The 13814-nt window shown below is 39.1% G+C and overlaps 3 protein-coding genes across 3 annotated transcripts in view; all 3 read left to right on the top strand.

Moving 5' to 3' along the window:
* LOC147077112 (uncharacterized) overlaps positions 1–13814 on the top strand; it is a 167106-nt gene that overhangs the window by 94523 nt on the left and 58769 nt on the right. The gene's annotated exons all lie outside the window — the stretch shown is intronic.
* LOC147077116 (uncharacterized) lies at positions 1904–3609 on the top strand. Its single transcript, XM_085940996.1, has 2 exons — positions 1904–2169; positions 2463–3609. The coding sequence occupies exons 1-2, from the start codon at positions 1904–1906 to the stop codon at positions 3607–3609; spliced, it is 1413 nt and encodes a 470-aa protein (XP_085797122.1).
* LOC147077115 (uncharacterized) lies at positions 6030–13384 on the top strand. The gene is made up of 4 exons (XM_085941434.1): positions 6030–6203; positions 8378–8524; positions 11068–11236; positions 12537–13384. The coding sequence occupies exons 1-4, from the start codon at positions 6033–6035 to the stop codon at positions 12614–12616; spliced, it is 567 nt and encodes a 188-aa protein (XP_085797560.1). The 5' UTR covers positions 6030–6032; the 3' UTR covers positions 12617–13384.

The raw sequence follows: 13814 nt of genomic DNA, 5'->3' as shown, positions 1-13814 counted from the left end.
TAATATTTATTATATTCGCACAATTCAATATAGGTACTGTTTTCACAAAGCGCTGACTACATTTAATACAAATAATAATAAAATTCTCATGGTAATTTTGTTTTGAATAACTACTTAATAAAAAAGATGAATATCATGAGGTGATAATAATTTATTATTCGCTATTGACTCTGAAGTCCCTTGAGATGTTGATCGTATTTGTGTTCTTCTGCGCTGGCCTCTTTTTAACCCCTTTTCTTCTCGATTATTTACCTCTCTGGTTGTTCATCTTGTTTTTTACCGGCTGGCAGGACTGACGCTTGTATAGCGGCGTGCTTTGTCTTTGGTATTCAATTGTTTGATTGTATTGCTTTGTTCGAAAGCGAAAAATTTTTGTCAGTGCAGTTAAATTGTGAAAATTGTGCAATAATGGAGCGTAATGAAGCCAGTAACGTCGCGGAGGGACTAGCGATGGAGACCGACTCGAATGAATCGGAATTGCTGTTGGAAGATCCAGTGGGTGAGCTAAGGGAAACAGTTAGATCCCTGGACAACAAGGTATCACAAATTTTTTCAATCTTGACCCAACAGGGTCTCCCTGCAGTGGTGCCTACTCCGCAGAAGCCGATGGTAAACATCGACTCTCCGGTAAGTTTTTTACGGCCGCCCGCAAGGCCTGAGACAGCGGAAAAACCCAACAGGATTCCGTTGCCTGTATTTAGCGTCATAGTTCAGGAGCCTGCTTTTCCGACGCCAGACAAAGCTCAGCACCGCGATTTCCTAACTCTCGTCTCGTGTGGCACCAGACGAGATGACGTAATTGTGACGTCACGCTCGAGGCATGCCGACCGCGCACAGAATAACCATAGAAAATTTTATTATGATACACCTATATGTGTATGGTGACAATGAATAGCGCCGCTGTCTGACCACTCGCTATTTTCTCGAATGCTATTATCACTCCGGTAGTACGTCATAATGATGTCATATGACGTCATCTCGACCGGGAAGCTTGCACTCGCAAGTTCTAACATAGAGCCCCAGGTAGCGGAACTTACCAGGCTCCAACTGTTCGACACAGATAATTGGGCGGGGGTTCGCTACGCTGAAACCCAAAAACAATATTTGGCGGCCCCGTCTTTCGTTGAGTTGGGACTCAACGATGAGTTACGCCCCTACGACCATTCATCGCAAACAATACATTTAATGGAGCGTACGATTGCCGGCCTCCAAAATGCAATGCTCGCTCAAAAAGAGTGTATTCGGGACGCGTTGCAGCGAGTGGTCGACTCTGTCAGCGACCACACCATCGGTACGGCTCTTTTTGAGATGGTCGTAAAGGAGTTCGGGCCCTCTTCAGCACTCAACAAAGTGTCTGAGGACGTCACCCGAATCCTTTGTGGAAAGCGGGCAGAGTTAGTTCAGACGAGACGGAAGAAAATCCTCTCCGGTATAAGAGACACCTTCACCCGAGAGGCTCTTAACAAGATCCCACCTAGCGCCGAACACATCTTCAATAAAGATAAACTGGCGGTATTCCTAGAGAGAGGTGGGGGTCGGGAGAAGGTCTTCGATCAGACCACCAAAGTGGTTGACCAGGTCAGGGAGAGTCAACCTAGCACTTCGTCAGGTGGACGCAAGGACACCTTTCGGAGGCAGGGATATACGAGGAGGATACCAGACCAGGTTAGGGGTGGCCTGCCGAGAGGCCCACGCCCATCCAACCGAGGTTTTCCCAGAGATAACCGAGGTGGTGCAAGGGGCACTTACCCAAGACGCAGGTGACCGGGTCTCCCTCACCACGTTCAAAGGGGGACGCCTCCAGCATTTCCAGGAAATCTGGCAGGCCAAGGGTGCACCACCACCATTATTAAAAATAATAACGGGAACCCGTATTCCGTTTATAAAGAAACCCCCTCTAATAATGCCTTCCGTGCAATTCCAGAAGGATTTCCAAACGCGACAATCGCCGGAGATCACTTCACAAATCGCGGAACTGAAGGAATCGGGAGTATTGGAATTGGCAGAACCATCTCCAAGCTTCCTCTCAACCCTGTTCCTAGTAAGGAAGCAAGACGGCAGTCAACGACCCGTCTTCAACCTAAAACGCCTAAACGGTTTCCTACAACCAAGGCCGTTCAAACTGTTCCACCACTTCAAGGTCCCAACATTCCTGCAAAGGGAAGACTGGTTAGTAAAAATAGACCTAAGCCAAGCGTACCTACATGTACCTATAGCTATACAACATCGCCGATTTCTTCGGCTAGTTTACCAAGGAGAACTCCTTCAATTCACGTGCCTTCCATTCGGACTGTGGCCGAACACCTCCGGGGAAAGGGTATGAGAATCGTCACTTACTTAGACGACTTTCTGATAGCAAATCAGTCCAGAGAGATTCTCCTGTCGCAACTGACTTATATGATAGATTTCATGCAAGCTCTAGGCTGGATAATCAACAAGAAAAAATCTTGTCTGATTCCAAGCCAACAGCGGGAGTTCTTGGGTATCACGTGGGATACTCACAACAATCGGAAATATCTATCAACAGAGAAGTGCACATCACTTCGTCACCACCTGCAATTGCAGATCCAAAAAGGCAGTTGGTCGCTCAGGCAGGCCCAACGCCTCCTCGGGCGACTCAACTTTGCAACCTTCGTCACTCCACAGGGGAGGTTGCATTGCCGACGTCTACAATGTACGAGCGCTCAATTATCGAGGAGCCACCCTCACAAATCAACATCGATTCCTCCACAAGCTCGAGAGGACATCATGTGGTGGATTCGAGCGGTGGGCTCCTCAGGAAAGATTCACAGGGCAGCCTACAATCACTTCCTCACCACAGACGCAGCCGATTCAGGCTGGGGAGCGCAGTTAGACGAGTACCACCTATCAGGTACATGGACAAAACGCCAATCCACGTGGCACTCCAGCCGAAAAGAGCTGTTTGCGGTTCTTTCAGCCATACAACTCCGGGAACAAACGCTCAGGGGATCAAATTTACTCCTACAAACCGACAACAAAACAGTGGTGGCCTACATCAACAACGAAGGGGGCACAAAGTCCGCAAGCCTACTAAGTCTTTGCCGACAGATCCTGGAAATCGCCAACCAGGCCAGTATATCATTGACTGCACAATACCTTCCAGGAAAATACAACTGCGTGGCAGACCATCTCTCACGCAGCAAAATTATCCCAGAATGGCACCTAGTTATGGCGGCTACAGCTCCCCTATTTCAAAGATGGGGACTCCCAGACGTAGACCTGTTCGCATCCAACACAGCCCATGTTGTCGCAACCTATGTCTCACGAAATCCGAACGATGCTCTTGCACTGTTCCACGATGCCTTCAGTCGACAGTGGGACTTCAAACTAGCCTGGATATTCCCGCCACCGAATCTAATTCCACAAGTATTGGCACACCTGAACATGGCAAGGGGAAAATATTTACTAGTGGCCCCATGGTGGAAGAAGTGTTTTTGGAGCGCAGACCTACAGCAGAGATCACTGGAACCCCCCTACCCGATCCCGCACTTGGAGTCATTTCTAGTGGATACGGTGACAAACCATCCACCTCCACAAGTCCGGGACCTATCACTCCAGTTATGGATAATTTTGGGTGGGCAGAGTTAGTTTCTAGCTGGTCGGTAGAGGACAGATCACTTCTCACTTCTGGCTGGCGACCATCCACTTTGAAGACTTATAGACCGGCATGGGACAAATGGAAGACATGGTGCATGGCCAACACGATAAGCTATAATACCCCCGAGCCGATTGAAGTGGCTAGATACCTGGGTCACTTATACAATAAGGAAGGTCTTTCATATAACACTATTCTTGTACATAAGTCAGCCATAGCTACCTTTTGCAAACCTATGATCAGTAAAGACATCAGCAGTAACATAGTAGTGCGTCATATGTTAAAAGCCATATCCACCCGCAAGACTAGACCTACAAAACCACCGATTTGGGATCCTAGAATAATCGTGGACTACCTCAAGAAAACAACACCACTAGTATACAACCTATATGAGGTTTCACGCAGAACAGCTATACTATTATTACTCGCATCGGGACGACGGGTTCATGACCTTACCCTACTCAGTATAGCGGATAATGGCCTAGTCGATAATGGCGACCATATAATTCTATGGCCAGTGTTTGGTTCCAAGACGGACACATCAAGGCACCGCCAATCTGGATGGAAATTAAGCGCTTCCAGTTGCCAAAACATCGATCCAATTTTTTGGCTACGAAAACTTATCTGCGTTTCCAATGAGAGAAGAGAAGAGGGTGGTAATATTCCGGCATTATTTATCTCGTCAAGAGGCCCCCCAACACCTGCGACTCGAGCAGTCATTGGAAATTGGGTGAAGTCAGTACTCGCTGATGCAGGGGTACAGGAATCACCAGGCAGTACTCGATCAGCAGTCGCCTCTCTAAATTGGTTAGAGAACTACCCCATAGATGACATCCTGCAGAGAGGTAATTGGCGCCAAGAAGCTACTTTTAAGACATTTTACCAGAGACCGATAGACACACAGACTTCTACAGCGGGGGAACAAAATATGTTGACCTCTCTATTCAGCCCGGTACACTGAGCCTAAAAGCAAGGAGATGTTATACCTAATTCTCATGTTAGGTTCATCCACCTTATCTTGCAGGATCTATCTTGCTTTACCAGGTGATAACAAACAGATATCTCAAGGGACTTCAGAGTCAATAGCGAATAATGAAAGGAGTTTTACCTACCATTAAAACTCTTATTATTCTTGTTGACTCTGAAGTCCAGAGAACACCTACCTGGTTTCCTTGAGACATATCAAATTGAATACCAAAGACAAAGCACGCCGCTATACAAGCGTCAGTCCTGCCAGCCGGTAAAAAACAAGATGAACAACCAGAGAGGTAAATAATCGAGAAGAAAAGGGGGTAAAAAGGGGCCAGCGCAGAAGAACACAAGGCAAAAATACGATCAACATCTCAAGGGACTTCAGAGTCAACAAGAATAATAAGAGTTTTAATGGTAGGTAAAACTCCTTTCATTATCTTTCAAGATACTTTTTGGTGGTTGTGACTGGTCCTCCGCCGTCTTTAGCTGTCAGTCGCCATTTTGGAAGCCAGCTGCTATCTTTTTGTCATCGAATTATAGTACCTACCTGTGCGGTCGAAGAAATGATAGTGTTATAATATGGCAAAAATTATAGGACGTGTTGAAAATGTAAGTTTTTTGTTTATTACATAAACATAACGGTGAATTCGAACAATTTCGATGCCATGCTTTATTTAAACACCTCTTACGACCGAAAAATGCTAATCAGCGAATTCAATTATTTCCACCTAACCTAACCCAACCCAACCTAATCAAACCGGTGAATTTAGCATGCAATTTAAATGTGATTATTAAAAATTAATTATCTAGTCAGCAGACAATGTGTTAAATGTATTCAAAATATCACTAGAATAATTTCAATCATACCCTTCCCTTACAATTAGAAATAAGCACTTACTCAAACACTTTATTACTTATTTGAACCTAGCTTACTCAAAAATAACCAGAATGGACTTGGTTTACTATGTTGTGAATAACTTTAGTCATATTTAGGTTGGTAGGTACCTACTTAATTTATTGTTAATCAGAATGATCAAACGTCAACTATTGGATAATATGATTGCGTTCAGCTGCTCACTAGGTGAACAGATGAATAAGTATTAATTCACTAGGTAGGTAGGTAGGTACATAAATCAATCAACGAGCAAAAAACTCGTGTAAAATGTCCAAATCCGTATGAATTTCACTGACACCGAGCCTGTGTCAATGATCAAATTTAGCGTGGGTACAACTTGAGATGATCGAATCGCATCACTACAAAATGCTTTGGTTTGCACATTAGTGGACCAAGAAGATTATAACGGGATGGTGCATGTAGAGATGTACCTAAGGAAGTTTAGTTTTGTATTATTTTTATAATATTCAAAAGTGGCAACACTATTTTTGTCTATGGCTAAATGTCAACGCACGTCGCGACTGTTACGTTTTGTGTGCCACGAACTCGATGACCAATATTTGTACGCATAAAATGGATATTAAGCGCGAACAAGAAAACTCCGAACCTGTTGCAGAAGGGAAGCAATGGTTTGAGGTTCCTGAGAATCATGATCCAAAAAGCCAGCTGCTTACCTACATAAAGCAAGAAGACACCGACGAGGCCGGATACAGTTTTGAGGTTAGTTTTTCATAACGGGATTGTTGTACGTCGTAGTATTGTTTGTTTTAAGACCTGTGTCGTCAGGCCTAATTAAAAGTGTATGTATTTTGTGTAATAAAAACCCCGTGCAAATGCAACACAGTTCCCAGTTAATAAACCCAGTTAATTTTGCTGCTAACTCTGTCTCTGTACTGTACTTTTAACTATGAGTTTTCTTACAAATCGGTGTGTTTACCTATGTACGCGCGTTAGAGTTATACTTCTTTGGTGTAACAAAACAAAAACAAAACTTGTGATAACCTAGATTCTTCGACTAGCTCTTAATTATGTTGTTAAATTACACACTCAAGAAAAAGGACCGCTTATTGGAACGCCGTTGTTTTATTTAGATACACTTAAACTTATATTGCTTAATTATATAATTATGTATCGTTGTTTTTTTTAAGTAACAACTGCCACTATGACGTTAAATAGTTTGTTTACGAAAGAAATTGCAGATGGCCGACAATAATAAATTCGCTGCCTAGGCAACAGAACAATTTATTTTAAACTATAATATTATACTGTATAATCGTCACGATAGTAGTATCATACCGTGGGGTAATGGTAGTGCGTTCGGCTTATAACCGAACAATCGGTGGTTCGAATCTAATCGAATGCGTTTATTTCTGTGTGAAAAAGTAAATTATATTGTGTCACACGCCAAAAATACACTCTGATCTAGATTTTCCAAACGCGCTTAAAAAGGTATAACTTGCCCACAAACAGGGCATTTACTCACATGGGACTCCGATAAACGAAACTAAAACAAATACATTCCTGTTCTCGGCAGTGCAGCAAATGATAATAAAAGCTTTATTATTGGCGGCGATTTTGAAACTGGATTCATTTCTTTATTGAGGGTCCGTTGTCACAAACACTAATAATACAAACGACGAAATAAATCGTCCGATCATTTCTTCTTGAATTAACATTGAGTAGATTCTAGACTTCTCACAGACGAGTTCAAGTGCGCCATTCAACTCAAGCACCTTTTCTACCTTCTTACGTTCACCGTTGGGGTTGGAAAATAGCGATAGGGGTAGGATCTGCTTTGCTTAGGAGAGGAAAAGGAATAACTCAATCACGCAATTAAATCAATTTATTTATGCCATTTCAGAAAACACACGTTTATTGGAGCACCACTCTACAAGAGTCAGAAATGATCTCTTGGACGAGGGTGATCGTTTGGTGAAATAACTTTGGACCACAGTTGTTGGATGTGATGAGAGAGAGAAAGAGCTCTGAGCGGGATGGAGCACTCAGAGCTTTTGAGCGTTTGGATTTCGCTAGTCTTTCAATGTTTGATGTGAAATTTGTTACTGAGAGCAGCACAGAATTCTTCAAATTTGAATCGGTGTTTCGTGACCTTGTTTTGCTTTTAATCAATTTCATGGATAAAAATGCTTGTTCACATTTGTATTTCGATCCAAAGTGACATATTCTATAACTTTTTAGAAAATTTCTTAGCTCTGAAAAATGTTCAGAGGGTAATGAACGCCAGAAATTCATTATGTCAGAAGCACTTTGATTTGGAAACAGCTCATCAAATTTAATTTTCAATAATGAATTTGTTTTTAAATCAATCAGTTTTATCTGTATGTTACTAGGCATCTGCATTAAATTTTATTCACTAAGTGAAAATCAGTTTATAAATGCGAGCATGCAGTTTTCTTCTTTAGCAAAATCATGAAAACAACTTTCAAATGACCGTTGCAATATCTTGATTTTAATAATATCTTGAAGATGGTTTCATTCATGGCGTCAACTTCAAAAGAATTAGTAGCGCAAAGATGCAATGCGCCACTTCTAATCATCCAATGCGCCACGGTTTGGCCACCACGTTTAATAGCAATTGAATTGTCAAAGTCGAAGTTTCCTCCTATTATATTAATCACATTATTTTGTTTTATTTCAAACTAATTTATACTAGTTATGAATAATTGACGTTGACAATTCAAGTATTGTCGTAGATTTGTACCTATTGTTTGCAATATGCTTGTTGTCATTATATTTAAAAATACTCATTCTAATTAAATATCGACAGACACAATGTCCTCATTACAGAGTATAAGAGCTGAAATCCCTCAAGTGTGTGGTTTGTCGATCTTAAAAATATTCTTGATTTTATAACAAAATATTTTGTTTTTCAGAATATTGTTTCAGAACCAACATCAATAACATTGAAAAGAGATACTCAGCTAATTGACATTAAGACTGAGCCTGTTAAAGACGTAAAATCCCCATTAAATTATGATGATCAGCAACAGGGTTGTTCGTATTCGGAGCGAGTGAATCTGGTAGGTACTTTTATTTTAAATATTGACAGAAATAGTGATTGCGTAAAAACTGTAAGAGAGAGATGGAATGAACTGACAACACTCGAATAGGTACATGAATAATCAGTACTGCCAGTGACGACAAAATCTTAGAATTCTAATTTCTTTTTTTCGACCATGTCTGGTCCTAATAGGATCATGATGTGCCTCAGTTTAAGCAGTGACGTCCCTAGACAAAATGCCACCCCTAGGCAGCGCCGAAATGCCGACCTATGTTTTATACAGTATTTTTATTATCTTTTCAAGACTGCAAATTGATAAGAAATATGTAATGTGAAATAGTACCACTAAAATTAAATTTTACCTCAAATGTGGCAACATTTTTGTAATAATATTTTTAGCCTGCGACCGCAAAGCTTTAAGGTTTAAGCATTATTAAATCGATAAACGATACAATCATGGAGCGACGCTTCGATACACAGACTAGAAGAGTCTGTCTTCTATAAGCTGGCGTGCCGGTCCCCCCCCCCGCTTCAGCATCTATCTCGTTCCCTCCCATTGAAAACTTGCAACAGTTGAATGCGATGGCACAATGCTTACCGAAAACTGATTGTTTTCATGGAAAGATATTTTCTTTATTACTAAGTTTAGGTAGCTATTTCTATATATACCAAATGCTACTCCTCGATTTGACGCCCTTCGAGTAACTGCCGCCCCCAAGTAACGCTCAATCTGCCTACCCCACGGGACGTCACTGAGTTTAAATAGTAGATAAACTGCTCAAGTCCACCCGTTGTATATCGCATTGATTTATCAACTTTACTGTCTTGATTCTACACTGTGGATAAAAGAGAGCCGATGTTTTATTAATAAAAACAAAACGAACAGCTTGGCCACCACTGAATGTCTCAGTACGTAAATATTTTGTTTGCTATGTTTTTTAACCGCCATGGTTCTGGCCATTCTGAATCCCATGTACACTGGAAGTACCCACCGCTCAGTTGATACCCTTTCCATGCAACATTCAGTACCCACTTTCACTTAACGTATGTGTCTTCATGCGGTGGCTGCAGGCGAAATAAAGGCTTGCACATGATGCTTTGCGGGCCAAAAAGAGATCCTCATCAATGGCACAGCTCGAACAGATAAAAAACTACATTTATCTGGGACGAATGTCTATAAATAGATGTATATTTGATTAATTTGTTCGTAGAGTAAAGCTAGGCTGAAGTGCTTTTGCCGCCTGAATAATGTCTTCAAAAGTGACCTTCCACTGTGCCTAAAGCGCAAAGTGTTCAACAAATGTGTGCTTCCCGTAATCACATATGCGTATGAAACATGGACCTTTTAAAAGAGAGATCCAAAAACTTAGAGTAGCACAACGCGGTATAAAGAGGTGCATCCTGGGCATAACGCGAAAGGACAAAAAGAAAAATGAGTGGAAGGAAGCAGACAAGCATTTGTGATGTGATAGAATTCAATAAGAGCCTCAAATGGAGATGGGCTGGACACATTGCTAGAAGAACAGACAATCGTTGGACGACCTAATATATACATATTTAACATATATATTTTAAAGCTATATACCTATATAACTCATTGTTATTCCCACAAGACTTTCAATATTAAATCGTATTCTAATCCCGAAGCAAACATTAGAATCCTCAATCCGGTTGCACTTATTTATAATGTCTACCATTAAAGCAATTAATTACACAATATTCTTTAAATTCTAAACAATATAGAAATCCATTTAGCTGGATCACCCAATGTTAAAACTACAACTTTTTTTGGGTGCGTTTGTTTGTGTATCGTTAGCTAAATGCTGGATACTTGTGTCACTGAACTTTATTTTTTTCTTAAATTTACTACCAACGCACAAGTGTTCACAATTTAAATTTAAGAAAAAACCCAACTTTAGTGACACAAGTATCCAGCATTTAGCTGGGTCACCCAAATTGAAATTCGAATAACCCCTTAATGTGCGTGCACAAACGAACGCACTCAAAAAACTTTAAATTTCAACATTGGGTGACCCAACGTTTAGCTGGAACACAGAATTTGAAATTGGTTTTTTTTTGTTATTATCGGTGCACAAACGAAAAGAAATCGTGCACAAACGTGCACTAACGATGCACAAACAAACGCACCCTAAAAAATTTGAGTTTTAAAATTGGGCGATCCAGGTAAATGGACCTACAATATAGTTAGTACGACTTGCACTCAGGAAGAAATGCTAGTCTGCTGCTACATCTGCTACAAGTCAAGTAAATACATGTAGCTAGATTCCGTATAAGTGATATCTTTACGTCTTACGTATAACTTAGAAATACGAAGCAGATAATATGTCGTATAGGGAACATAAGTATTCGTCTGAAATTATATATCCAGAATCCATGCGTATTTATTCTAAATAAACACACTTACCAACACACCATTTCTTTCTATAACTCCCTACATGTCATGATTATTACATTTATTTAAGGTGTTTAAGTTTTTTAATATTATTATTTCGGATACCTGTTTGTATTCTTGTTAATGCAATATACACCACATCCTTTCAGTTGATTCCTGCAACCACTGCCATGACATATTCCAAAAGTCTTGGATTGCCGGAGAGGGTCTCAGAAGTACAGGAGCCATACGATGAAATACAGATTGACTATCAAGACAATAAAAAAGAATTGAGGCTATATGAAACCAATACTAATATAGTCAGTCACACTGCTAAACGTAAGCAAACACAATCTTACGTCACAGATCCAAAATTATTAGTAGCCGTAATAAAGTTAGAAAAAAAAAAGTTTAACAAAAAAAATTTTGCGTGCAGTTTTTGTTTAGATTTTTTTGCATCGTTATCTCTGTTGAAACTTCACAAAGCGTGTCATAAAAAAATAATCGCGGATAAAACAAAAAACTTCAAAAGCATTCGTTCTGATTTCAAAAATCTAAACATGAAGAATGATTCTGGTCAAAAGCCATTTAAATGTGAACAGTGCAATTACTCCTTTCAATCAAATCATTCGTTGAAATTACACAAAATGACTCATTCTGGTGAAAAGCAATATAAATGTGATCAATGTGATTACTCCTGTATTAAATCCAGCACGATGAAAACGCACAAAATGACCCATTCTGGTGAAAAGCCGTTTAAATGTGACCAGTGTGATTACTCTTGTATTCAATTCGGTGCGATGAAATCACACAAATTATCTCATTCAGGTGAAAAGCCATTTAAATGTGATCAATGTGGTTTTTCAAGTACAACATTATATAATATAAAAATACACAAAATGACTCATTCTGGTGAAAAGCCATTTAAATGTAACCAATGTAATTACTCATGTATAAGATCTGGTAATATGAAAACTCATAAAATGACTCACTCTGCTGAAAAGCCATTTAAATGTGATCAATGTAAATTTTCTTGTAAATCATGTACTAAGTTGAAAATACATAAAATGAGACATTCTGGTGAAAAACCATTGTAATGTGACCAGTGCAATTAGTCATCTAAATCATCTAGTGATATGAAAATACACAAAATGACTTATTCTGGTGTAAAGCAATATAAATGTGATCTATGTGATTATTCCTGTATTAAATCTTGTACGATAAAAACGCACAAAATGACTCATCTGGTGAAAAGCCATTTAAATGCGACCAGTGTAATTACTCTTGTATAACATCTAGTACAGGGATGGCGAACCTATGGCACACTCGCCACCAGTGGCACGCGACATGATTTTGCATGGCACGTCAATGTTTTATTTTGAAGAGAAAAAAATGACCTATTAAAAAAATACAAAAGAGTTTTACAAATAAATTTAAAAATAATGACGACATAGCCATGCGTATTTCTTCCATTTTTAATATTATATTTACGAATAATAAGTACCTATCGATGTGCAAACGGAAACAACGAAATGCGTAAATGACAGATCGCATTGTATAAAAAATATCATGCAAATACTACAAATTTCAAGAATAAGCATTACGTTTGTAAAATTAATGTAAATATATAATTTTATAGGTTGGTCCTTAGGCGTCACACATAATATTATCGCACTGACCTCATCAGGCGGAGGAAGAAGCCGTCTCGTGAATTTCTGATTTTGATCGATGTGCAATGCTTGAGACCAATTAGGCAATTAAAAATGAAAATATTCACTCAACAAACCTGATGAAATTTATCGACATTCGTTCAAATACAAACAGCTGATTGCTATTTTGACTCAAAGATTATCGCTAAAAATGGAAGAATATAATATGAAGGAAGCATGCTTAAATGCTTACACGATCTCTTTGAACGTGGAAAAAATTATTCAAAGAATGAAAGATATAAAAAGGCTAGAAACACGGCGAAAGATAGAATCTCAAGAATTTAATTGTAATTTTCCAACTTTCAAACTATGAAAAACTGCTCGGCACGTTTCAGACAGTCGAAAAATAATATTTGGGAAACTTTGGCACGCGTATGTAAAAATGTTCGCCATCCCTGATCTAGTAGAATGATAATACACAAAATGACTCATTAAAACTCAAAAGTGGCATCGTCAGCATTCTTTTGCTTACTAGAAATATTGGTACCCGGACTGTTTGGTTGCAATATTGGCACATCACACCATTGCTGCAACGAATTCAGATTGTTCCCGTTTTACGTACATTTTAATCATTTAAACCAAATGTGTCACTAAGTGCTATGAAAAACTGTGTAGATATATTATTATATATGTGCGAAAAAGATACAGCCCATAAAATTAATCCTTTCACGTCAATTCATTTCTACAATAATGCCGTAATGCAAAACATATTTTTTTTTATTTTGCAGAAAGCGTCCAGTATTAGTTGGTCTTGAGTCCGATATAAAACATTTTTGTATAAAAGATCCAATTGTCTTTGGATCTTTCTTGAAATCAATTTTTGCTCTGGCGACATTTAACTATGGCATTAGATTTCAGTAAATCTATTTACTGATGTTTTTGTATACCTAATTAAATTTTGATTTTATTTTTGAACTTCAAGAAATCTAGTGATATTTTTGTGTTTACATTTGTAATTATTTTAATAATAAACTTGAAATTATTTAAACATGCCTTTTTTATGTGTGACCTTCTAAATTGACAAATAAAGCATTGTAACTATATTCGAAAGCGCTATTGTACCCACTTAAATCATCAAAGTTTATAATAAATTAATATTATTAGGTTTTATTATTATGTCTAACACCATGCATGGGTGCTGCACTCTTTCCATTTTCCTAAACATCACTCAACGTGCATCATTGCTATTCATAAGTCGTCACTCGTTT

The sequence above is a fragment of the Rhyacophila brunnea genome, unplaced genomic scaffold, assembly GCF_057557595.1.
Source record: "Rhyacophila brunnea isolate RB1 unplaced genomic scaffold, BYU_Rbru_1.0 scaffold_13, whole genome shotgun sequence".
In the NCBI taxonomy this organism is placed as follows: Eukaryota; Metazoa; Arthropoda; class Insecta; order Trichoptera; family Rhyacophilidae; genus Rhyacophila; species Rhyacophila brunnea.
Note: the sequence above shows the minus strand (reverse complement) of the source record. Positions and strands in the feature narration are given on the sequence as shown.